Below are 23,070 nucleotides of genomic sequence, written 5' to 3'. Positions count from 1 at the left end.
CTTTGCATTTGGTGGTCTAGTAGGTTTCTGTCAGGGTCACACTGTCTGCCTTCTCTGGAAGCCCCCGAGGGCAGGAATACAGTCGGCTTTATTCACTCTTTGTTCTTTATGATCCGCAAATGCACACTGAGTGAAAAGGAACAAATGAATGTCCAGGGGAGGCCCTCCGTCCTTGGGAGGCCTGTGACCTTCACTGTGCTTGTCTTCAGCTGGGAAGGCAGCCCCTCTGATCCGTTTGCACCCAGATGGCCTTGAAGTGGCTCCTGGAAGGTGCACCTTTCTCCCACTCCTGCTCCGCTACCCCTCCGGGTGCTCCTGACGCCGATTTCATTCATTCATTCGCCATTCATTACGATCTTTTCTTTGATTTTGCAGATTCCAGAAAGAAATTGGAAAGTGAAGATTTAGGGAGAGAATGTCATTTTAAAATACTCTGACTGACTTCAGGGAACGATGCCAGAAACTTGAAAAGGTATTAACCACTAATTTAAATTTAACGCTATCAACCGATAACCCCTTAAGAGAACGAATCTCCTAAAGCTCTGGGTCCTAAAGCGGGTCATAGAATTGACCACCACAGGAAAAGCTGAATTAATGTCTAATAGATATGCTTATTTTTAGTGGAATAGTAACTAACCAAGGATTTTCCTCCCTTCAAATCCTTTTTGGTAAGGATCTCTTGCCCTTCTATTACTTAATATGTTATGTTATACTATTTCCTGCTCGATCACCCAGGTTATAAAAGGAAAGTGATTGTGTGGGGGTCTCGCTGAGACTCTGCAAGCTCGTAGTGGTGAGCAACCGAAACAGAAAAAAACAGAAAAAACGGAAGTGCATCAAAGACAAGGACACTCATGTGTGACTTGGTGGAAATAAACTTAACCACTGGACTTGAATGTTAACAGACTTGTAGAAACATACATTAATGATGTCGACAGTGTTTAGAAATCTGTGAATTTTTTTTTACATTCTCTCTCTAAAATGTGTGGGTTTTCCTACCTAGATGAAGGACTAAGTGGCCAGTTCAAGGCTTTTTTACTTCCAAGATGATGATCCTTTTTATATTCACAAGGATGACTGCAGAATTAGCTGAGGGATCTTCTAAGAAAGAAGTCAGTGCAATTTTGGGGGTAGCTTAGATGATCCCAAGTTGTTTTTTAATACACATGTAGCTTGGGCCCCTGTTCCGACCCAGACAGGAAGTCCAGCACGAGCGTGAGGTTCCCAAGCATTTCTGGGAGGTGGTCTCTCCCGGTCACCTACCACTTGGAAGTCTGAAGTCCGGGCCAGTTCTCCCTCTTGCTGCCCCCCGCCCCCGGCCCCGCCTCACTCCTCACATAGCATCGCTCTGCCTTCATTCCCCAAGGGGACTATACACAGCAGACTTTGCTAAAGATATAAGGCCAGCTGGAATAGGGTTGTGGGGAGGGTTACCGCACAGCACAGAACGGGCAATGATGACAGAGATGTCACTGTTCCCAGGTTCCTGGGCTCCGGCTCCCGCAGGAGACTTCATGCTGGCTGTCTCTCTCCTCAGGCCATTTTCCGTTCAGATCCTTTCTCAGCAGCCCCCACAGTTCCTCTGCACCCAGTTCTGGGCCCTTCCCCCTCTCAGAGTATGCAGAAACCGCCAAACCTGGGGAACCTTTTCCTGGAAGATAACATACCTTTTCATCTCCATCCCAGTCTAGGATTGAGGCACACTTAAAAAAATAATAATTTAAAACTTTTGCTAAACAAACTGACAAAAAGAGTTATGTACCCCTAGTCACCTACCTTAGCAATGGAACCCAAACAGAGGCAATTAAATTATGATTTTTTTTTTCTTTAGTGCATCTCAGGCCAGTGTCTTAAGCATGACTCTCTCCTGCCCTGAGCAGACAAATTCCAGGACCGAAGGGAGAGAGGGAGAGGCCTTTCCCATGGCCTTTGCTCCATTGGCGATTCCATGTGTCTCTTCAGGGGCTGCACTGAGCGGCAGGGGCCCTGGCTCCTGATTGCCCATCTGTCAGGAAGACACATGCAGCCAAAGATGAATTTGCGAAAAGTAGCCGCTTGCACCTTTAACCATGGAAAAGCAGGTCTGCAGTGAGATGGAAATAATCCCATCAACGTCCTACTCCTACGTTAAATTGTTGAAAATCAACCGTGAACTTCTGGTCACTCACATCCGCAACACGCAGTGTCTGGTGGACAACCTGCTGAAGAATGACTACTTCTCAGATGAGGACGCAGAGATCGTGGGTGCCTGCCCCACGCAGCCCGACAAGGTGCTGGCGGCCACAGGGATTGGCCTTGGCAGGGTGCGAGGCTTGGTAGCCAGAAGGGGCTTCTCTTGGTTGACCTGAGTGAAGCGCTTGGGAGTTTAGTACATTGGGCAGAATTTCCCATTGGGGTCAGTTTTACAACATAAAGTCTTGAGGTTAGGGCTTGTTATACACAATTATGTGTTGTACCTCTGAGTTCATGTCAAGAGCAGATTTCTTACCTCTTGGCCCTCGTGGCTATGTGCATTGGTTCCCAGACAACCCATTTTAAAATCCACTTTAAATTAGTAGGAGGGAAACAGAAAGTGAGCATAAAACACTAGCAGTGATTTTTTTCAGGGCCTTTAAACACCGGAGAGCTGCCCACTGCTGGTGGGACTCTGGCTCGGGAATGGCCGCACCCAAAGCTGGGTCCACAGTGCAGAATCATCCCCAGCCCGCTGCAGGAAGTCTCAGCAGCCCTTAGTTTCACTCCGGCTTTGTGCCATCTCCTCAAAACTGAAATGGGCCAGATCTTAAACTGATTTCTGCTTTAGAGGAGTGACAGAACCTGTTTGTAACGTGATCCTGCTGGGCTCAGAAGAGACCAGCATGGCTTCTGGGAAAAGTGCACACTTTGGTAATTTTTTCCCCTGCGGTTTTAATAGTACACAAAGCTTTTTTTTTTTTTTTTATTCTTTTAAAGGTATAACTTACGTGGAGGTCTGTTATCCACTCGCTGTATGAGTGCATCATTCTCAGAGAGCAGAAGTGTTAGGTCAGGAGGGAAGAGGAGGCAGAGGGGATTCCAGGGGTGGGCTTGGCCTTAGCTGGGAGTCTGGCCTTTTCATTTTTAGGCTCGTGGAGGCTCCTGGTTTCTTAGAGGTGTGTAGATTTATGTCTAGCTAAGGTGGCCCATTCCACCGATTCTAGACCTTCAGTGTATAACATCTCACATCAGCGGGGTGGATGGTCAAGCTTGAGGCTGTCGTAAGTGCTCGGAGCCCTGCCGTGTGGGCCTTCCCGTGGAAGGACCTCCTCCTAGCGCCAGCTCACGCTGTCATGCTTGTATCGCCACCAGGTCCGCAAAATTCTGGACTTGGTACAGAGCAAGGGGGAGGAGGTATCCGAGTTCTTCCTCTACGTGCTCCAGAAACTCGAAGATGCTTACCTGGACCTCAGGCCTTGGCTGTTGGAGATCGGCTTCTCCTCTTCCAAGCTCATTCAGAGCAAAGTTGTTGTCAACACTGACCCAGGTACGAGTGAGCCCTAGGGGCACTGCAGACACCGAGCGAATGGGCCCTGGGGTTTGGAAGAGCCGTCGCCCGGATGCTCGTCAGGGCATGAACGCCGGTCCACCTTGACCCGCCCTGCCTTCTGCCACAGGCTGCAGGCCTGGTGCTGTGTTCCTTTTAGAAAATGAAAGCTAATCCCTGTTGCCCAGGTACAGCCCGGGGCACTGAGATCAAAGCGGCCACATGTAGCTGTCCTGACTCATGAGGGGCCCGTGGAAGTGTAGTCTCTGTTCCGACCACTTGCTTACTTCCTATTCTGACATACACAGACATTCTCATGGTTACACAAATTCAAGGTTGTGTTTTCCCCCTTTAAATCTAGATTCGATTCTAGGCAAAGTATTCTTCTATCGTCCCTGACAGCCAGTCCTTATTTCCAGAGCGCCATGGTACCCCATTAGTTAATTGGCTAGTTTGACAGGTATTAATACGGTACCCACTATGTGCCAAGGCACCGTGCTGGATGCCTGGGTTACAGATGGGAACAGACCCAGATATGGCTCCTGCCCTTTGCAGCTCTGAGGCTAGCACAGGAGAGCGACAGTAAATCATCACACGGATGTATCGTTGCAAATGGTGATGAGGACAGCGGTAGTTCTAGGTGGCGTGAAGGCTCACGCTCGGGGCCCTGAGGGCTCTGGGGCCCAGAGGGTCTTCTTCCCATGCTCATGCTCTCTCCACTTTGAGACGGTTCTTGGCAACATACCAGCACCAAGGGACCACACTCTGATTTTTAGAGAATCCAACATGCCCTTGAAAACAAAAACAAAGGACAGTGTCCCACACAGGCGTGTGTTTAGGGGAAGCCAGGCCAACCTGCTGAGTGTCAGGGCCAAGCTCCTGCTCCTGCGGCCCCAGGCAACTGCCTGCCAGCAGCTGCCAGCCCCTCATCCTACCGCCCTTCCCGCCTACTTCGTTTCCTTCTCCCATGGAAAAAGGAAAGTATTCCCATGATGGCAGGCCTTTCAGAAGAACTTCTCCGTCAGTCTTTTTAGCCAGGGACTTTGATAACTTTTAAAGTATAATGCACTCTGCAAGAAGCCAGAGGTGAAAGACTACCTATTATATGATTCCATTTATGTGAACGTCCACAAAAGGCAAATTTGTAGAGACTGAAGCGGATGGTTGCCTGGGGCCGGGGTCGGGGTCGGGGCAGAGATGGGTGTTCTAGAAGATGGTAGTGACATTTGCGTAACTTTGTCAATTCACTAAAAAACATTGACTAGTACACAGTACTTATGGTAAAAGGGTGAGGTGAATTTTATGGTATGTAAATTATGCCTTACTAAAATTATAATTCACAAAGTTTAAGCAGACAATCAAGTTGGGCTAAATTGATGGGGAAGGCTTATAGATAGATCTGGAAATGTGCACGTGCGTCTGCTATTTGCCATCCAAATTCTAATTACAATCTAAAAACTATTTTAAAGGAATTTGTGGGACATCGTTTTGTCTGGGGAAGGACCAGCTCCCTTCTGGCGTGAGCCCCATTCCATAGCTCTGCTTTCTGAGAGTGTGGCACCCATGTGAGCATGTTACTACGTCTGCTACCCCGTGGGCAGGCACGGGGCTCACCCTGGGACACATGCCGAACGTCAGGGATGCCCGGGCCTCTGCTGGGAAGCAGGGCTGTGTGCTCTGCACAGTGCCGGGAGGCTAGTTTCATCCTAGCCTCCTCAGCTGCGGTGTTTTAGGTGAGGCACAGCTTCTTTGCAATCCAGATTACCATCCCGTGCTGTATTTTATCGCCAAAAGGTTTGCCATGCGGTTTCGTGAGACTATGTGTTTTTTTTCAAGAGCAGCGTTAGCAAGGTTAGGGCAGTTTCTTCTTCCACAATTCGAGTTTCGATGGGGACTGGCTCCAGCTATTTGAACAGGGCCCGGTGGTGGGGTGGGCGGCAGGCCCGCGTGGCCTGGCCCTGGAAGGTGAGGGAGCTTCAGTTTTTAGCTGGAGTTCAGTGACAACTTGTGCAGAGGAATATGAGAGCCTGTCTCAGACACTGACGCCAGCTGAAATCTATAACCCTCGGGCTAACGGACCAGAGCTCTGGCTCTTATGTGAGGAGTCCTTGACCCTGGCCTCAGGTTCCAGGCTGTGGGTTTGTCTGTGTGTAGCTTCTCCTCCCGAGACCTCCCTGATTGATGCCATTTGGCTTCTGCTTTTCTCTCTCTGTCTCTGCCTCCACCTCTCCTGGGGCGCCTCACCTCCTGGGACTCCTGTGCCCCGTTCTGCCCCGTTCTCCCGCAGTGAGCAGATACACTCAGAAGCTGCGACACCAACTGGGCCGCGACTCCAAGTTCATCTTGTGCTATGCACAGAAGGAGGAGCTGCTGCTGGAAGACATGTACACGGACACCATCGTGGAGCTGGTCAACTTCAGCAACGAGAGCCTGGGCAGCCTGGGCAGCCTGGCCTGCCTGCTGGACCACTCCACGGGTGTCCTCAACGAGCAGGGCGAGACCATCTTCATCTTCGGGGACGCCGGCGTGGGCAAATCCATGCTGCTGCAGCGGCTGCAGAGCTTCTGGGCCACGGGCCGGCTGGACGCCGGGCTCAAGTTCTTCTTCCACTTCCGCTGCCGCATGTTCAGCTGCTTCAAGGAGAGCGACGTGCTGAGTCTGCAGGACCTGCTCTTCAAGCATCACTGCTACCCGGAGCAGGACCCCGAGGAGGTGTTCGCCTTCCTGCTGCGCTGCCCGCACACGGCCCTCTTTACCTTCGACGGCCTGGACGAGCTCCACTCGGACTTCGACCTGAGCCACGTGCCCGACACCTCCTCGCCCTGGGAGCCCGTCCACCCCCTGGTCCTGCTGGCCAACCTGCTCAGCGGGACACTGCTCAAGGGGGCCGCCAAGCTGCTCACGGCCCGCACGGGCACCGAGATCCCACGCCAGCTCCTTCGGAAGAAGGTGCTTCTGCGGGGCTTCTCGCCCAGCCACCTGCAGGCCTACACCAGGAAGATGTTCCCGGACCGGGCGGTGCAGGGCCACCTGCTGGAGCAGCTGGAAGCCAACCCCAACCTCTGCAGCCTGTGCGCGGTGCCCCTTTTCTGCTGGATCATCTTTCGCTGCTTCCAGCACTTTCACAGCGCTTTCGACAGCTCCCCGCAGCTGCCCGACTGCACCGTGACCCTGACCGACGTCTTCCTGCTGGTCACTGAGGTCCACCTGAACAGGACACAGCCCACCAGCCTGGTGCAGAGGAACACACGGAGCCAGACGGAGACGTTCCGTGCCAGCCAGGGCACCCTGCACTCGCTGGGGCAGGTGGCCCACTGGGGCATGGAGAAGAACCTCTTTGTCTTCGGCCAGGAGGTGGTGCAGGCCTCCGACATGCAGGAGGGGGCTCTGCAGCTGGGCTTCCTGAGGGCCGTGCCCGAGCTGGGCCTCGGCGGGGACGAGCAGTCCTACGAGTTTTTCCACATCACCCTCCAGGCCTTCTTTACCGCCTTCTTTCTCGTGGTGGATGACAAGGTGGGCACTCAGGAGCTTCTCAGGTTCTTCCAGGAGTGGGCGCCTCCCGGGGAGGCGGTGGCGGCCTCCTGCCCTCCCATCTTCCTCCCTTTCCAGTGCCTGAGGGACAGCGGCCTGGCGAGGGAAGACCCCTTCAAGAACAAGGATCACTTTCAGTTCATCAACCTCTTCCTGTGCGGGCTGTTGTCCAAAGCCAAACAGAAGCTCCTGCAGCACCTCGTGCCCGCCGCAGCCCTGAGGAGGAAGCGCAAGGCCCTGTGGGCACACCTGTTCGCCAGCCTGCGGTCCTACCTGAAGAACCTGCCCCGCGTTCAGTCCGGGGGCTTCAGCCAGGTGCAGGCCATGCCCACCTTCATCTGGATGCTGCGCTGCATCTACGAGACGCAGAGTGAGAAGGTGGGGCAGCTGGCGGCCAGGGGCATCTGCGCCAACTACCTCAAGCTGACCTACTGCAACGCCTACTCGGCCGACTGCAGCGCCCTCGCCTTCGTCCTGCACCACTTCCGCAAGCGGCTGGCCCTCGACCTGGACAACAACAACCTCAACGACTACGGCGTGCGGGAACTGCAGCCCTGCTTCAGCTGCCTCACCGTCATCAGGTGAGGCCTCCGGGCACAGGCAGCAGGGGTGGGGGTGGGGCTGGGGCCGGCCAGGCTCCGGGGACACCAGGACCAGCCTCGTGGCATGGGATCTCCTGGATGTCCCTAGGAATCATGACCACTGGTCTTGGAACACCCGGAACCTTCTCTATCGCAGGCTGGCAGAGGGCAAGGAACAAAGCTCGAAGTCAGGCAGACCTGGATCGGCCTCAGCTGGATGTCCTTGAATAAGTTTGCTTGACTTGTCTGAGTCTCGGTGTCTTCATCTGGAAAAAGGAGATGCTCATATCCTAGCAATTACAGTACAGTTGACCCTTGAACTATGTGGGGATTAGGGGTGCTGACCCCCTGAGTAGAAAATCCACATAAAACTTTTGACTCCCCAAACACTTTACTATGAATAGCCTACTGTTGGCTGGAAGCCTTACCGATCACATAAACAGTTGATTATGTGATAACATATTTTGTATGTTACGTGGATTATATACTATATTCTTACAATAAAGTAAACTAGAGAGAAAATGTTATTAAGAAAATCATAAGGAAGAGGAAATACATATATTTTATGCACTTATGACCTACCTAAGTTTTCCTTAATTTTTAAAAATATTTCTAGGCTATGCGGCTTGCAGGTTTTTTCAAATTTTTGCAGATCTCCAAAAAATTTTCCAATATATTTATTGAAAAAAAATCCACGTATAAGTGGACCCACGCAGTTCAAACCTATGTTGTTCCAGGGTCAAACGTAATAACAGTCAGCATTTATTGAGAATGGGTGAAGTCATTACAAATCTGACCAGGTTTAATTCTCTTCACAATCCTGCAAGGTAGGTACTGTAATTGTCTTTGACAAATGAGAAAGTAGAGGCACAGAGAAGTTAAAAAGTTGCTTAAGGTCACACAGCTGGGCCGTAAAGTTACTCAAGGTCACACAGCTGGGCCATGGTGGAGCCACCATCATAAAGGACCTGCCTTTTGAGATTTGTAGCCCATGTCAAGCTTTTATAATTGCAGGAAAAGCAGAGTCTGTGCAAGTTGGCATTATTTACTTCCCATGATCAGAGCCAGCAGCCCTGAGCTGCCTGTGATTTCAGTAGAGAATGCTGACTCTTGATTAGTTTCCTGTTTGATGGTTTCAAGGAAAGAGAGGCTGGTCTGCTATTTTCTACTAGCATTTCCTGTACAGACCACACCTTGTAAGGTTTCAGTTCTCCATTGCTTGGCTCATGTATTTCTGGAGAACAGAAGGGATTTGGAAGTGGTTCTAGGTACCTTTTTACACAAGACCAGAGTGTAAATTGAGATCGTGAGGGGACGGTGGGATGTAGGGAGCCCAAGGCTGCCCTGGCCTGGGAATTGGGAGGCCTGGAGCCAGCATCTCTTTGTCTGCAGCCTTAGGCAGTCTCACACTGGGTGCCTCCCTGTGCTCATCTCCTGAGATGGAAACTCTGCACCAGCGTGGTGGGCCTGCCCCAGGCAGCTGAGACCAAGTTTTCCTCCACACTAGTAAACAAGAAAGCAGGAGGAAATGGGACACCCCAGGGAAGCATTTTGAGCTCCTTGAGGGCAACAGTTAGGATCAGTTTCGGCTGAGAATTAGAGAAAAGTCAAAATATTGGTGGCTTAGATGTTACAAGCTTATTTGCCTCCCATGCAAAAAGAAGGGCCGCGCTGGGCTGCTATGGCACCTCCATAAACATCAGGAGCGTGGCTTGCTGCCCTGCCGCCCACGCTCCCTGACTTCCACCTCTTGACACAAGATGGCTGCTCAAGCTCCAGCTATTTAGTCGACATTAAAGCCACCAGGAAGGAGGAAGGGCAAAGAAGGATGCACCTTATTATTTTAAGAAGACTTCTTGGCTATTGCTTATGAGACTCTGCTTAGGTTTCAATGGGTAGAATTTGATCGTGAGTACCCAGTTAAAAAAATTGGGGAATTCTGTTTCTAAGAAAGCATAGATATTGGGAGTGACTAGCAGCCTCTGCCACCCAGGGATGTACACGTACTGTGCCCCAGTGCCAAGGTGGGTACCAAAGAGGGAGGGGTCCAGAGTGTCTGACCTGATCATTTATTTGGATGTGGCCTAAAAATCAAGCTTTTACCTGTTCAGCCTTTTACTTATTACAAAGGTCAGCTTGTGGGCCCAATTTGGCCCATGGATTTTGTCTATAAATAAAGTTTTATTGGTACGTAGCCATACCCATTTGTTTACATATTGGCTACTTCATACAAATACGCACTCGAGTGGTTGCAGGAGGGACCATATGGCCTGCAGAACCTAAAATATTTACTTTCTGGCCCTTTACAGAAAAAGTTTGCTGACCACTGGTCTATTACCTCACCCAGCCTCTGACCCTCACCTCATTCCTTACTTCCCTCCATCACTGAGCCCTATCCGTCCCTCAGCCTCACCTAAGTGATAGAGGGCTAAGAAAATCAGGGTAGTTTTCCCAGTGATGATAGGTGTAACCTCAGAGATATCGTGAGTTCGGTTCCAGACCAATACAATAAAGCAAATGTCACCATAAAGTGAGTCACACGAATTTTTGTTTTCCGGTGCATATAAAAGTTATGTTTACATTATACTGTAGTCTATTGTTTGCAATAGCATCGTGTCTATAAAAAAGGTAGACAGCTCAATTAAAGAATACTTTATTGCTAAGAAAATGCCAGGAATCATCTGAGCCTTCAGCAAGTCGTAATCTTTTTGACACCAATCGGCTCGCTCAAGGCAGGGTTGCCACAAACCTTCAATTTGTAAAACTCGCGGTATCTGTGGAGCGTGATAAAATGAGGTAGGTCTGGTAGTAAGGAAATTATTTTGCAATGTAGCCACATCAGAATATCCTGGGAGTGTAGGGGTTCCACAGAGCACGTCCAGTGTGCGGCTGGCCTTTATCCAGGAGCTGTCCATCATCCTGATGGACCCCTCTCTAAGCTGCCTGGTCTCTGAGGCAGCGTTTGCGTTAATGAGGAGTTGGACCGTGGAGTTGCCAAGATCTGCCTCTTCTGATCACAACTCCGGTGTTTCTCTATTGCCATTTGCGATTTCCCACACAGAACCACACTCCATGAGCTGTCGCCCTCCACTGGCATTTTCAGGTGGTGAGTCGGGTTTCACCCACGTGTTTGTAGTGGAATCAGCACTGTGCTGCGGCCGCACTGAGGGGCTGGTTCTGGGTGGGTCTGCCGGCCCACAGAGACCGGGCTCTCTGGGGACCGTTTGGCTGATTGCTACGACCATCCTCTCGGGGGCATTTGTGGCTGGGAAAACTCCACCACTATAGGCTTCTGCATCCTTGTGCAGTGACTGCTCCCTCAGAGTGAACAGCTGCTCTGATCTGTAACTTTTCTTTGCTGTTTTGTTTCAGACTCAGCGTAAACCAGATCACTGACAGTGGGGTAAAGGTGCTGTATGAAGAGCTGACCAAGTACAAAATTCTGACATATTTAGGGTATGTACTTCTCAAGAACACTGGTCCAGCTACATAATAATAATAATACATAGCAGGAGGAGATTGCCACTCACTTGGGTGACTAGTTGGTTGGGACTGATGGCCAGGAGCAGCAGAAAGAGCACTGGACTGGGAGCCAGGAGTCCTGGGTTCTGCTCTTGGCTCGGCCAGTAGGCTACTCTTCGAGCAAGTCAGGAAATTGTGCTGGGCCTCAGCACCCTCACTTATGTAACTGGGACCCCAATATAGGCAAGTAGCTGTTAAGAGTGGTGACGGGGGCGTGCAATGAGAGAGTATCTGGGGATGTGTTTTATAAACGTTAGAATACTGTTTATGTGTTAGACTTCATTACTGTGGGTCCATGATCCCTCATCCAGAACCCTAGGGGCAAGACACGGATCAGAATTCAGTGTACATGCTATGTACTAGTGACACCACCTAGCGAGTCTAGGCAATGCCCTGTTTTCAAATACTTGAATATTTCTGCAGCAAAATGTACGAATATTCAAACCAGTTGGGATAAAGACCATGAATAGCTCCTATCAGTTGCCAAAAATACTTACGAAAAACTTTGGGTTCTCAGAACCTTGAATTTGGGAGTTTGAGGCAAGAGGTCATGGGCCTGTCCAGCCAGCTCCACAGCCACTATTGATTAGAAGGTAGAACCCGCCTCTTCGGGCTTCAGTCCCCTCAGATGAGAAATGAGGGCACTGAGGCCCAGTAGGCCAGGCTTTCACCTCGGGGGTTCTGAATGACTCTGGAACCCTTTAATCCTGTCTAGTTACCACTTTCAACTTTTCTGCGTGTTGTTAAATTGGCATCAAGTGGTGAAATGACTAAATAGCAGACACTGAAGAGGTTCCAACACTCAGAAACGTTTCTCCCTCGAGATGCTGATTGTTACCTTGATCTAAAATTCCCCGTTACCTGCCATTTATCGAGCACGTGCAAGGGCTTGGCGTGATCTCATATAATCCTCGTGAGGGGGCTGCCGTTCTTCCCCCTGTGTTACAGATGAAGAAACTGAGGCACAGAGTGGTTCAGTAACTCGCCCCAGGTTGTAAAGCTGGGGAAAGTGGCAGAGTGGCTTCGAATCCAGCCTGTGAGACCCCAGAGTCCCACACTCTGGTCTCCACGGGCTCTTCCTTTCCCCTTTCGACCCAGACTTCGGAAATCAGACAGCACATAATCACTTTAGAAAATGGGGATCATTAAGACGGCATCGGGAGTCGTAGAGTCTTATGCCCGTGCTTTCTCTCGAAGCTTATACAACAACCAGATCACGGATGTCGGAGCCAGGTACGTCGCCAGAATCCTGGATGAATGCAAAGGCCTCACACACCTTAAGTAAGTGGGGTGGGCGTGGCAAGTGCCCTAGCAGCTTTTCTTGGTCATTATTCAAACAAATAATAAATGTCACCCGAAAGAGTCCAGGGCCTTATTGGTTAAATCGGCAGACCTGTGTGTGGAAGGGGAGCTGGCCACGGGGAGGATTTAGGACCTGTGGGTGAGGCTCGCATTTTGGAAGGGCCACCTACCACTGATGAGGGGAAGCTCGGCATGTGGATCTCATCAACTACGGGCAGGAAGAGGCCACAACTGTCACCCTTTCTGGAGGTCTTTTTCCTCCAAGGAAGTTCCTCGTTGTCTCGGTCCTTTTAGGAGTCTATAACAAAATACTGTAAGCTAAGTTCCTTATAAATACCCGAGGCTGTTTATAAGTTCACGATTCTGGAGGCTGGGGAGGCCAAGACCAAAGTTAGGTGGCAGGTTAGGTGTCTGGTGAGGTGTCAGATGAGGCCTTGCTGTGTCCTCACATGGTGGAAAGGGGTCGAGGAGCTCCTGGGGCCTCTTTTATAAGTCACTAATCCCCGTTCATGAGGGCTCCACCCTCATGACCTAATCACTTCCCAAACGCCCCGCCTACTAACACCATTGCCCTGGTTAGGATTTTGGAATATGGATTTTGGGGAGGACACAAACACTCAGACTAGAGCACCCACCTAGTTGAAAGCAAGATCCTTGATCCTTGGTCCTTTCATAGAAATACCCCGCAAGGGTGACAGTGCACCGGGCTTGGGGGAGCCCCTGGTGCTGTCCTGGCGATGGGAACACGCGCCGTGACTGTTTGCAGCTGAAGCGGGAACCTCCCTGGTCTGCTGATGGGAACGAGCAAGGCTCCAGAGGTCATTTAGGGAACACCCAGGGAAACTCAGGTCCCTAAGTGTCTCCCAGAGAGGAATCCTGAATGGCCCTCCTCAGGCGTCCGTCCTTCCCTGAGTGGGAGCCCAGGGCATAGCTGCTGTGGGTCCCAGGAGAAAGGTCACTCCTCCCAAGAGGGGCCAGAGGGCTCTGTGCTGGGGATGAGGGTGGCCGAGTCCCCTCACAGCTGGAGGCTGACGCGTGCACGACTCCCTCTGCAGACTGGGAAAAAACAAAATCACGAGCGAAGGAGGAAAGTGTCTCGCCCTGGCCGTGAAGAACAGCAAATCGATCAGTGAAATTGGGTGAGTAGAGACGTATGCACACGTGTGCATGACATGACCCGTCCTGTGTCCCTGAGCACCTGCTGGTGTCCCTGCACACACACACACACACACACCAGCGGGATCGCTGGGCAGGCTGTGGGGGACGGGCACAGAGAGCTTTTGTCCCCGAGCCCTACCGGGCCCCCCCCGGACCCTGCCGGGGAGGTGCTGTGGGAAGTCTCAGGATTGGCTGCAACTTCAGTTGTGCAGATGTTTATTTAATTCATGCAGAAATCAGTATTATCACCGCCTGCAAATGAAGGGAGCGGTTCTCGCCCTCAGGCAGATGTTCTTCACTTTAAGAAAATTATATATTCTCTGGAGATTTTTTAAACTCAATTTTGTCATGGTATAACACATATACCATAAAAGTTACCGTATTAATCATTTTGAAGTGTGCAGTTCATTCGCATTAAGCACATCTATGTAGTTGTGCAACCATCTCCAGAACTCTTTGTACCTTGCGATACCCATGGAACAATAACTTCGCATTCCTCCCTCCCTCCAGCCCCTGGCAACTACCATTCTGCTTTCTAATTTGACCACTGCAAGTACCTCGTATAAGTGGTCACACAGTATTTGTCTTTTTGAGACTGGTTATTTCATCGAGCCTAATCTCCTCAAGGTTCATCCACGTTCCGACATGTGTCAGAATCTCCTTCCTTTTTACGGATGAATAATAGTCCATTGTATGTATATCCCACATTGTGTCTATCCATTCATCTTTGGATGGACGGTTGGGTTGCTTCTGCCTTTCAGCTATTGTGAATAATGCCGCTGTGAACACGGGTGTACAAATATCTCTTCGAGCCCTTGCTTTCGATTCTTGTGGCTCTGTACCCAGAAGTAGAATTGCTGGATCAAATGGCAATTCTATTTCTAAGTTTTTGAGGAAACACCATACTGTTATCCATAGTGGCTGCACCATTTCACATTCCCACCAACAGTGCACAAGGATTCCAATTTCTCTCTTCACCAACACTTGTATTTTCTGTTTTTTTTCACAGTAACCATCCTAGTGGGTGGGAGGTGGTATCTCATTGTGGTTTTGATTTGGAGGATTTTCAAAGCTTTTTATATTGTCATAATTTTTTATTCAATTATACAAGAAGCAGATACTTTTATTGGTAAACTATGGAAAATGCAAAAAGTGTAATTAATAAAAAAAATCATTTTCTCAGAAATAGTTATTGTCGACGTGAGGTCAGGTAAGCTTTCTTGCTCTCTCTCACCTGTATGTGTTCCCTCTGTACTAATATATATATTTTTTTTTATATAGGAGAGGTCAAACTATATATATAGAATTTTATTCTACTCTTTTTACTGAATTAAAAATTTGATACCATTCAATTAGCGCACATGCTTTTTAAGCAGAACACTGAAATCTCTCATTCTGGGGTTTTGGCAGTTCATCCCGGGAGGGATGTAGGTAGGTCGCTAGCTTGGGGGAGCGCGTTGCCACGGCAGCGGGGGTTCTGCTGTGTGAGACCCGGGCACTCTTGCTTTGCTTTATGCAGACGGCACCCCTCAGTCTATGGGGGGTGGCTGATGCTTATCATAGGCCAGGGGTTGTTCTAAGTGCTTTGCAAATATTAACTCACTCAGTCCTCCCAGCAACTCTAAGAGGAAATTATCCCCCTTGGTAGACGAGGGGACTGAGACCGAAGAGATGACACAGTTGGCATAAGCGTGTGCAGGGCCGGGATGTGAGCTCTGCCTCCGGAGCCCAGCACTGACCTGCAGACCCTCGGTTTAGCCAAAGCTTCTCAGGTTACCTGCTCTGGGGGAGAGAGTGCGGCTTCATCACTGCAACCCCCCTCCCAAGCGCAATAACCCACACAGCACGGTGTGGTAACGTCCTCTTTACATAAAAGGATCATGCCGTTAAGGTTTCTGAGTGTACTTTCTGATCTTTGCTTCGTGAAAGACTGACCGTGTCTTCAAGGATGTCTCTGTCCCCCGCACAGAGTCGAATGGGTGCCAAGCATCCAGTGCATCACAGGCCTTTCCTTTTAGGCTGCTGCGAACCTGTATACTCTGTGGGTGATGTTTCTGGGACAGTCATGAGTTTAGGCTCTCTGACTAACACCTCTCTGAAAGCTCGAGGGCGAGACTTGGTATCTAATTGTGCAACTTGCTGAGGGAACTTCTGTTCACGAAGCTTCTACTGCTCTTCTTCCTTACGTTTCCCCTTGAATTCGAAATCCAGGGCAGCTCGCTAAGGGGCTGGCGTAGGAATTCATCTCCAGGCCACAGCTCCAGGGACGGAGCAAAAGCATCTGCCTGCTGAGTGTGTATGGTCCATCTGTGGCCACCGGCGGAAAATAAGGGGTGAGCGTGAGCTAACTTTTACTGTCTTGCCTCTGCCCTCAGGATGTGGGGCAACAGCATCGGTGATGAAGGAGCAAAGGCCTTCGCAGAGGCTCTGAGGAACCACACCAGCCTGACCAACCTAAGGTAACTGCTGCCCCTGATGCTTGCTGTCTCCGGGGGTCAATCTGCTCACTCCCAGAGCCTCTTGGTTTGCCAATGGAGGGGCCAAGAAGAGGGTGGTTGGTTTTCCTAATGGGGGAGAGCTCTGTGTGTGATTTTTTTAAAAAATGTTTTTTACTGATGTATAAGAGACATACAGTAAAGTACATTACTCTTAAGTGTTCAGTTCAATGATCTGATATAGGTACACACCAATATGAACGCCACCCAGATCAAGACATAGGACATTGCCAGCCCCTCGGCCATCTCCCCGTGCCCCTTGGGAGTGGGGAAGAATTCTTAAGTCCTGATAAAACCGAAAAGGACATAGCGTTTCCTCGTTCTCAGGATGGTGCTGGGACAGAGGGGCCCCTTTTTTTCTGTACATAGACACGTTCCTCCTGGCCCTCCTTTAGGCCAAACCTCAGAGCCTTGGGTGTCCCCTATCACAGCAGTCCCCAACATTTTTGGCATCAGGGACCAGTGCTCCTATGAGAATCTAATACCCGATGATCTGAAGCGGAGCTGAGGCGGTGATGCCAGCGCTGGGGAGCGGCTGCAGATACAGATGAAGCTTCGCTGCCCACCCGCCGCCCACCTCCTGCTGTGCGGCCTGGTTCTTAACAGGCCACAGATTGGTACCGGTCCACAGCCCAGGGGTCCAGGGAATCCTGTGCTATTGCTTGCATTCTTCCTGCCAGTGAAAGAGAATGAGATGGTGGAGGCAATGGCATAATTCCTTATTTACGAGAACAGAGGAAACTTCTCCAGCTCTCATTGCTGGGCACCTTGAAACTGTCAGCCCTCTGACACAGAGCTCACCAGGCCTCCAGTCTGCACTGTGACCAGGTCTCGCCAATGTTGCATTTCCTGTCCGACCAGGTCTCACCAATGTTGCATTTCCTGCCTGGCCTTTCTCTGATCAGTCTGGCACCTGACCTCATGCTCTGAACGTGGGCTCTGGAGCAGCAAAGCCTGGTCGGCTGCTGGGGAGGCCAAGCACGGCTGCTTCCTGCCTCAAGTCAGCCCAAGGAGGGCCCCCTTCAGGCGGGGTCTCCCAGCAATTTAGATTGCGGAAGCCACAGGCAGATATCGATGGGCCTCTGATAATCCACCTGTGTTTTCCTTCCTAGTCTTGCATTCAATGGCATCTCTACAGAAGGAGGAAAGAGCCTCGCTCAGGCCCTGCAGCAGAACGTGTCTCTGAGAATATTCTGGTAATAAACAGAGTCGTTTTGAACGGTTGGGTCCCGGGGAGTATTCCAAAGACTGCACAGCCGAGACTCTTAACTGAAAAGCTGCCTCTCAGCTGAAAAGGCTCTAGGCCTTTCCTCAAAATGAGGCTGCGAATTTCCTGCCAGAGAAGAGAATGGCCATTCCCAGAAGCATGAACAGGTGCAGAAGAGGGGTGCAGGGTAGGCAAGCCCAGGGGCGTGAGTTCAAGGCCTTAGCTTTCTTTGCCAGCCTGAGCCTCGGGAAAACCACAGGCTGGTCGTTCTGTCAGGAGTAGCCTCAGAACCACCCCCAGATTTGCCTTCGAGAGTCCCACTGTCATGCACGTGGCCCCAAATCTTTTCCCTTCCTCCCCTTACACAGCTTTCCTCCCCGTGCAGCCTCCTCCTTCGCCAAGTAGCCACATCAGGATTCGGCTTTCACCTCTCACCTGTCATAGGAAGCTCACTGTCCTCGGTCCCTCTCTGCATTCCAGGGGCGCTAATTAAGTGTATGTTGCCTACCAATGGTGCCTTCTTTCCTGTTTCTTTTTCTTTTGGTCATTTACTCTGTTTTAAATGTATTTATCTGTAGTTTTTTTTACTTGCCTGTACCATAAATTCCTTACGGGTGAGGAAATTGTACCACACATCTCTCTCATCCTCCTCACACTGCTCTGTGCTCATGAGATAGTGGCTAAATTAGTTCATTAAAATGTCATCACTAGGAGCGTTCTGATACTAGGCCTGCCTGGCCAGCAAATGCATTCTTAATTCTTTTCCCCTCGAAACAATCTTTTAAAACATTTTGAAAAGCAATATGTTTTTTTTGAAAAAATGTAAGACACTGAAGTCTGAAAAGTAGGAAGTGAAAGTATCTTCTCCTTCGTATTTTCTAAATATAACCTTTTCTTCTAGCCTTTTAGCATCTGAATATACATATGTCGAAATCCATATATATATATATTTTTTCTTACAAAATAGAATAGCATTTAGCAAATGGCTTTAAGAAAATCTTAACCGTAAGTTATCTATATTTTACATGTCCATTTATGTCAGGGTTTCTCAATCTCAACACTTGAGATTTGGCCCAAATAATTCTTTGTTTTGGAGGCCGTCCCGTGCATTGAGGGATGTTTAGCCGAATGCCTTGCCTACCCATTACATAGCAAGAGTCCCCCCAATTGTGATGATCAAAAATGTCTCCAGACATTGACAAATGTCCCCTGGAGAGGGAATGGCAGTGGTTGAGAACCACTCCTCTACACGGGTCATAATGTCAAACCCAGCGCTTCCTGAGACCCGGCTGTGTGCCACACGTTAACCTCAGCCTTCACACGTATCCACGTACCCTCTCATGTACCCACGCACCCTCACAACCACCCTCTGAGGTCTGTGCTACCACCGTCCACACTTACAGGTGAGAAAACGCAGGCCCAGAGAAGTTAAACCGCTTGCCCAAGGTTCCCCTGCTGGTAGGTGACACACACCTGGCACGTCTGGCTTCCGAGCACGTAGGACACCATGCTCTGTGCCTCCTTCTTACGTGACCTCATTCTCTAAGGACTGCACAGCGTCCCGTTGAATAGACACCCTCCATTTATTTTGCCAGTTGCTTTTATTGGTAGATATTTAAATTTGTTCACTTTTTACAACATGTTTGATAATTCTGCAAGCAATACTTTATGTAGACATCCTTGTGCACGTGTCTTTGCACACTGCAGGGCCAACTTCTAGAAATCTGTTGCCTCAAAGTGTAACACATTAAAAATTTGGATAGACACTACTAAGTTGCCCTCCAAGGAATGATTTTTTAAATGTTTTTTCTGTTCCATTTATCTTCCTTATTTATTCTTTCATCCACTGGCACACCAGGTTCCAATCCTATTTGCATCCGGGAGCTTCTAGCCTTCCATGCTTTATCCAGACCACTCAGTTTTACAAACAACTGAGAGACTTCCTGAACTTTCAGTCACTGAACTTGGGTCCCTTAAACTGGCCTCAGAGCAAAGCGCTGGACCCATTTTAACATCAGTCGGCAGGCTTTTTTAGGTTTTCATCCGACTGACTTTGGTAGCATGCTGTCAGCGCTGTTCAAGGAATCTTGGAGGCTGGAGGAGACCTGAGAGGCAGGTATTATCTGGGGGTCCCTATCTCCCGTGAGATCAGAGGGCTCAGTAAGCAAGGGGAGGGAGTACAGGCTCCTCTGAAGTAGGAGCGTGGATAAAGGCTTTGCCTTAGAAATGAAGCCCCATTTATTATCTGTGGAGCTTGGAGGCTGGGCTTGGAGCCTGGCTGTTTGCTGGGTTCTCAGTAAGTGATTATTAGTATAAGCTGGAACCTGGGCTGGGATCCCGCTTCTACGAACTCATTAAAAAACGTGTGCCAGGTAGGGCTCTCTTGAGTAAACACTTCCTTTCTTTTCTAGGCTCACCAAAAATGAACTCGACGATGAAGTGGCAGAGAGCTTGGCGGAGATGTTGGAAGTCAACCAGACATTGAAACATTTATGGTAACTCGTTTATGGGTTTTAGCGTATTCACAAAGTTGTGCAATCATCACTATTATCTAATTCTCGAACGATTTTGCCTGCTCACTTCCCCTACCATCCCCCACCAACCTGTATGTATTAAGCCGTCATTCCCCATCCTTCCTCTCCCCCAGTCCCTGAAAACCACTAATCTGCTTTTAGTCTCTGGATTTGCATATTCTGGGCATTTCATAGAAACGTGATCATACAGTGTGTGGCCTTTGTCTCCGGGTTCTTTCACGAGCAGGTTTTCAAGGTTCATCTGCATCATAGCATGTGTCAGTACTGTTCATGGATGAATGATATCCCATTGTATGGTTATTCCACGTTTCGTATACCCATTCGTAAGTTGGTGGACATTTGCGTTGCTTCTACTTTTTGACGACTATGAATAATGCTGCTGTGCATGGTCATGTGCGTGCTTCTGTATGAACATGTCTTCATTTCTCTGGGGCCGCTGGGTGTATCCTTAGGACCAGAATTACTGGGTCATATGGGGACTCTGTGTTAACTTTCGGAGGAACTGCTAAACTGTTTTCCAGAGTGGCCGCATTCCCACCAGTGATGTGCGAAGGCTCCCGCTTCTCCGCATCCCCATCAGTTCTTGTTATTGTCTGTCCTTTTGAGTTTTGCCATCCTAGTGAGTGCGAGGTAATAGTTCATTGTGGTTTTGATTGACGTTTCTCTGGTGGCTAATAACATTGGGCATCTTTTCATGTGCCTGTTGGCCATTTGTATATCTTCTTTGGAGAAATGTCCCCACGTTGTTGCCCATTTTTAAATAGGGTTATTTGCCTTCATATTGATAAGTCATTAGAGTTCTTTATATAATCTGGGTAGCAGACACTTATTAGATATACAATTTGCAAATATTTCTTCTCTATGGGGTTGAATAGTGACCTTTGAAGCACAAAAGTTTTTAATTTTGATAAAGTCCGATTTATTTTTTCTTTGGATGCTTGTGCTTTAGGTATCTAAGAAATCCTTGCCTAATCTAAAGTCACAAAAGTTTACACCTAAGTTTTCTTTTAAGTGTTATAGTTTTGCTCTTTCTTTTAGGCCTTTGATCCATTCGGAGTTAATTTTTGTGTATAGTATGAGGTATAAGGGTGCAGCCTCACCCTTTTGCAAGTGGATATCCAGCTTATTGTTGAAAAGACTGTCTCTGCCTTTTCAGTGGCCCTGACACTTTTGCCAAGAATTAATTGACCACATATGCATGAGTTTATTGGTTTATTTCTTGACTTTCTAGTCTAGTTCATTGATCCATATGTTTATCCTTATGCCAACAACATACTGTCCTGATTATTGTAACTTCGTAGTAAGTTTTGAAATCAGGAAGTATGAGTCTTCTTAGTTATTGTTCTCAAGATTGGCTATTCTGGGTCCCTTGCATTTCCATGTGAGTTTTAGATTTACTTTATCAATTTTTGTAAAAAAAAAAAAAAAAAGCCAGACTACACTACTTTTACATCTTTTTGTTGTTGCTGTTGTTTTCTTTTCTTTCTGGCCTGTAGTTTTTCTTTTATGCCCTTCCCCAGGTGGCAGACCAGCCCCTCCAGGGAGAATCGAGCTAGAATAGGACTAGAGAGTGAGTCTTGGCTGCTGCGTGCATGCACAGGCCACACTGGCCCTGCCGAAGGTAGCCCCAGTGGGCATATGTGCCTGGACACTGCTGCTTTGGGGCTCTCCGCCCACCTGGCCTCCTGCTAACTCTTGGTCAGAGGCGGCTCGCCCTGCCCCAAGCAAGGCCATTGGTAGCAGCAGCGAAGAAGTGATTAGAAAACAGCAGAGTTTAACCAAATGCAGAACTCCGTGCCCACTTCCACGTTCTATTTTTGCTTCTTTTGCAAAAATGTCCAGTTTCACCGTTTATGTTTACCAGGAGGTCATCGCCTCTGCCACTGAGCCCAGGTGGCCCGGCCTTTGGGAAATGGGGCTGGGAGCACTGGGTCCCAGTTGTAGCACAGTCACCATAGTCCTATGTGTTTGGGCAGTAATGGTGACAAGACCTTTCCACGGGGCACCATGGCGCAGAATGTGAGAACTGCTTCGTACACATTGTCCCACTGAAACCTAACACGCCCTGGGTAGAGGAGATTCTTTGATGGTTATTCACATTTTACAGATCAGGCAAGCGCAGATCTTTAGCTGAGAAGTGGGGAGTGTAGATATGACGGGAGCTTTTAACCCCTATGCTAGACTGTCTCTTTAAGGGGTTGACCCCTTCACACTTAATTCTATAATCTCATCGAGCACGATAGCATAGGCCTTCATCTTCCTGGTGGAGTGCCTGCTTGAGTCAGTGCCAGGATTTCTAAGGGTCAAGTTCCGCAGTAGCCTTATTCGACAAACAGCTAGGAGTGAGGGTGAGCCTGTGATCAAGTGTAGACGCAGCACTGCCTCATGCAGCATTTATTTCCTGGCTGAGCTGGAGGCATGGCTGCCCAGGGGAGCATTTCGGGGTCTCCCAGGCTTCCCAGCTACGTCTGAAGCCTTCGTTTCATTGGATCACTGCCACCCAACATGATGGGGTGACTCTTAGAGGCCCCGTTATCATTGCTTTTCCACGCAGGAGAATTGTTTCTCCTCCCTCCCTCGTGGATGTTGGAGAGGACATCGTCCCATCTCAGAAGCCTTTCTTTCCTCCAAGGAGAATGGCCTGTTGGCAGCCACTTAACTTTAGAAACTGCCTTGCCTTTCCCTGACCACCTGGAAGGAGACACCAGACTGCCTGTTCCCCAGATGTGTTTCTTAGAATTTGATGTTCGGACCGGTGGTCTCCAAACATTTTTGATTGGGCTCCCTTGCAACGAAAAATGTCAAGCACACACACACACACGTATGTATGTTCACGTATTAAACTATTTCCATACGAATACACAGATATATTATGCTCACTATAAAAATATACAGGAAAATTAAACATTTTAAAGGATGTCCTTTATTCTGGTGGATCGGATCTAGACAATCTGAGCCAGATTAAAAGTCACGTGGACTCCATTCTCCCCCTGACCCTGTCTGTTTATTATCCCATCGTCCCCTTACAACTACCTAATGAAGCGGGCAGATTCAGTCCAGCATCATGTATTTGGTACAAAAGATGTGTTCTTCTTCCAGGCTTATCCAGAACCAGATCACAGCCAAGGGCATTGCGCAGCTGGCAGACGCGTTACGGAGGAACACGGGCATCGTGGAGATTTGGTAAGACCCACCCGCCGCATGTAACAGCAACAGCAATTGTTTTACTCAGCACCAC

General features: G+C 49.1%; 1 protein-coding gene across 10 annotated transcripts in view; it reads left to right on the top strand.

Moving 5' to 3' along the window:
• The first annotated feature begins 375 nt into the window (after nt 1-375).
• NOD1 (nucleotide binding oligomerization domain containing 1) overlaps nt 376-23,070 on the top strand; it is a 26,627-nt gene continuing 3,932 nt past the window's right edge. For 3 of the 10 annotated variants that reach the window (XR_003046315.1, XM_015589455.2, XM_025046818.1), the window contains exons 1-11: nt 376-472; nt 1,963-2,270; nt 3,328-3,502; nt 5,790-7,614; nt 10,987-11,070; nt 12,334-12,417; nt 13,494-13,577; nt 15,972-16,055; nt 17,204-17,287; nt 19,710-19,793; nt 22,932-23,015. Coding sequence is in view for 7 of the 10 variants with exons in the window: in XM_015589455.2 (XP_015444941.1) it covers nt 2,070-2,270; nt 3,328-3,502; nt 5,790-7,614; nt 10,987-11,070; nt 12,334-12,417; nt 13,494-13,577; nt 15,972-16,055; nt 17,204-17,287; nt 19,710-19,793; nt 22,932-23,015 (2,789 nt within the window). In the remaining 3 variants the exon portion in view is untranslated. Of the gene's footprint in view, nt 473-1,831; nt 2,271-3,327; nt 3,503-4,971; nt 5,236-5,789; nt 7,615-7,723; nt 8,075-8,220; nt 8,442-10,675; nt 10,721-10,986; nt 11,071-12,234; nt 12,418-13,493; nt 13,578-15,971; nt 16,056-17,203; nt 17,288-19,709; nt 19,794-22,931; nt 23,016-23,070 lie in introns of those variants that run through there. The other 7 variants (XR_003046317.1, XM_025046819.1, XM_015589456.2 and 4 more) reach the window with 7 other exon arrangements.

This window comes from Pteropus alecto, unplaced genomic scaffold, assembly GCF_000325575.1.
Source record: "Pteropus alecto unplaced genomic scaffold, ASM32557v1 scaffold21, whole genome shotgun sequence".
NCBI lineage: Eukaryota > Metazoa > Chordata > Mammalia > Chiroptera > Pteropodidae > Pteropus > Pteropus alecto.
This window is presented reverse-complemented; position numbering and strand designations above follow the sequence as displayed.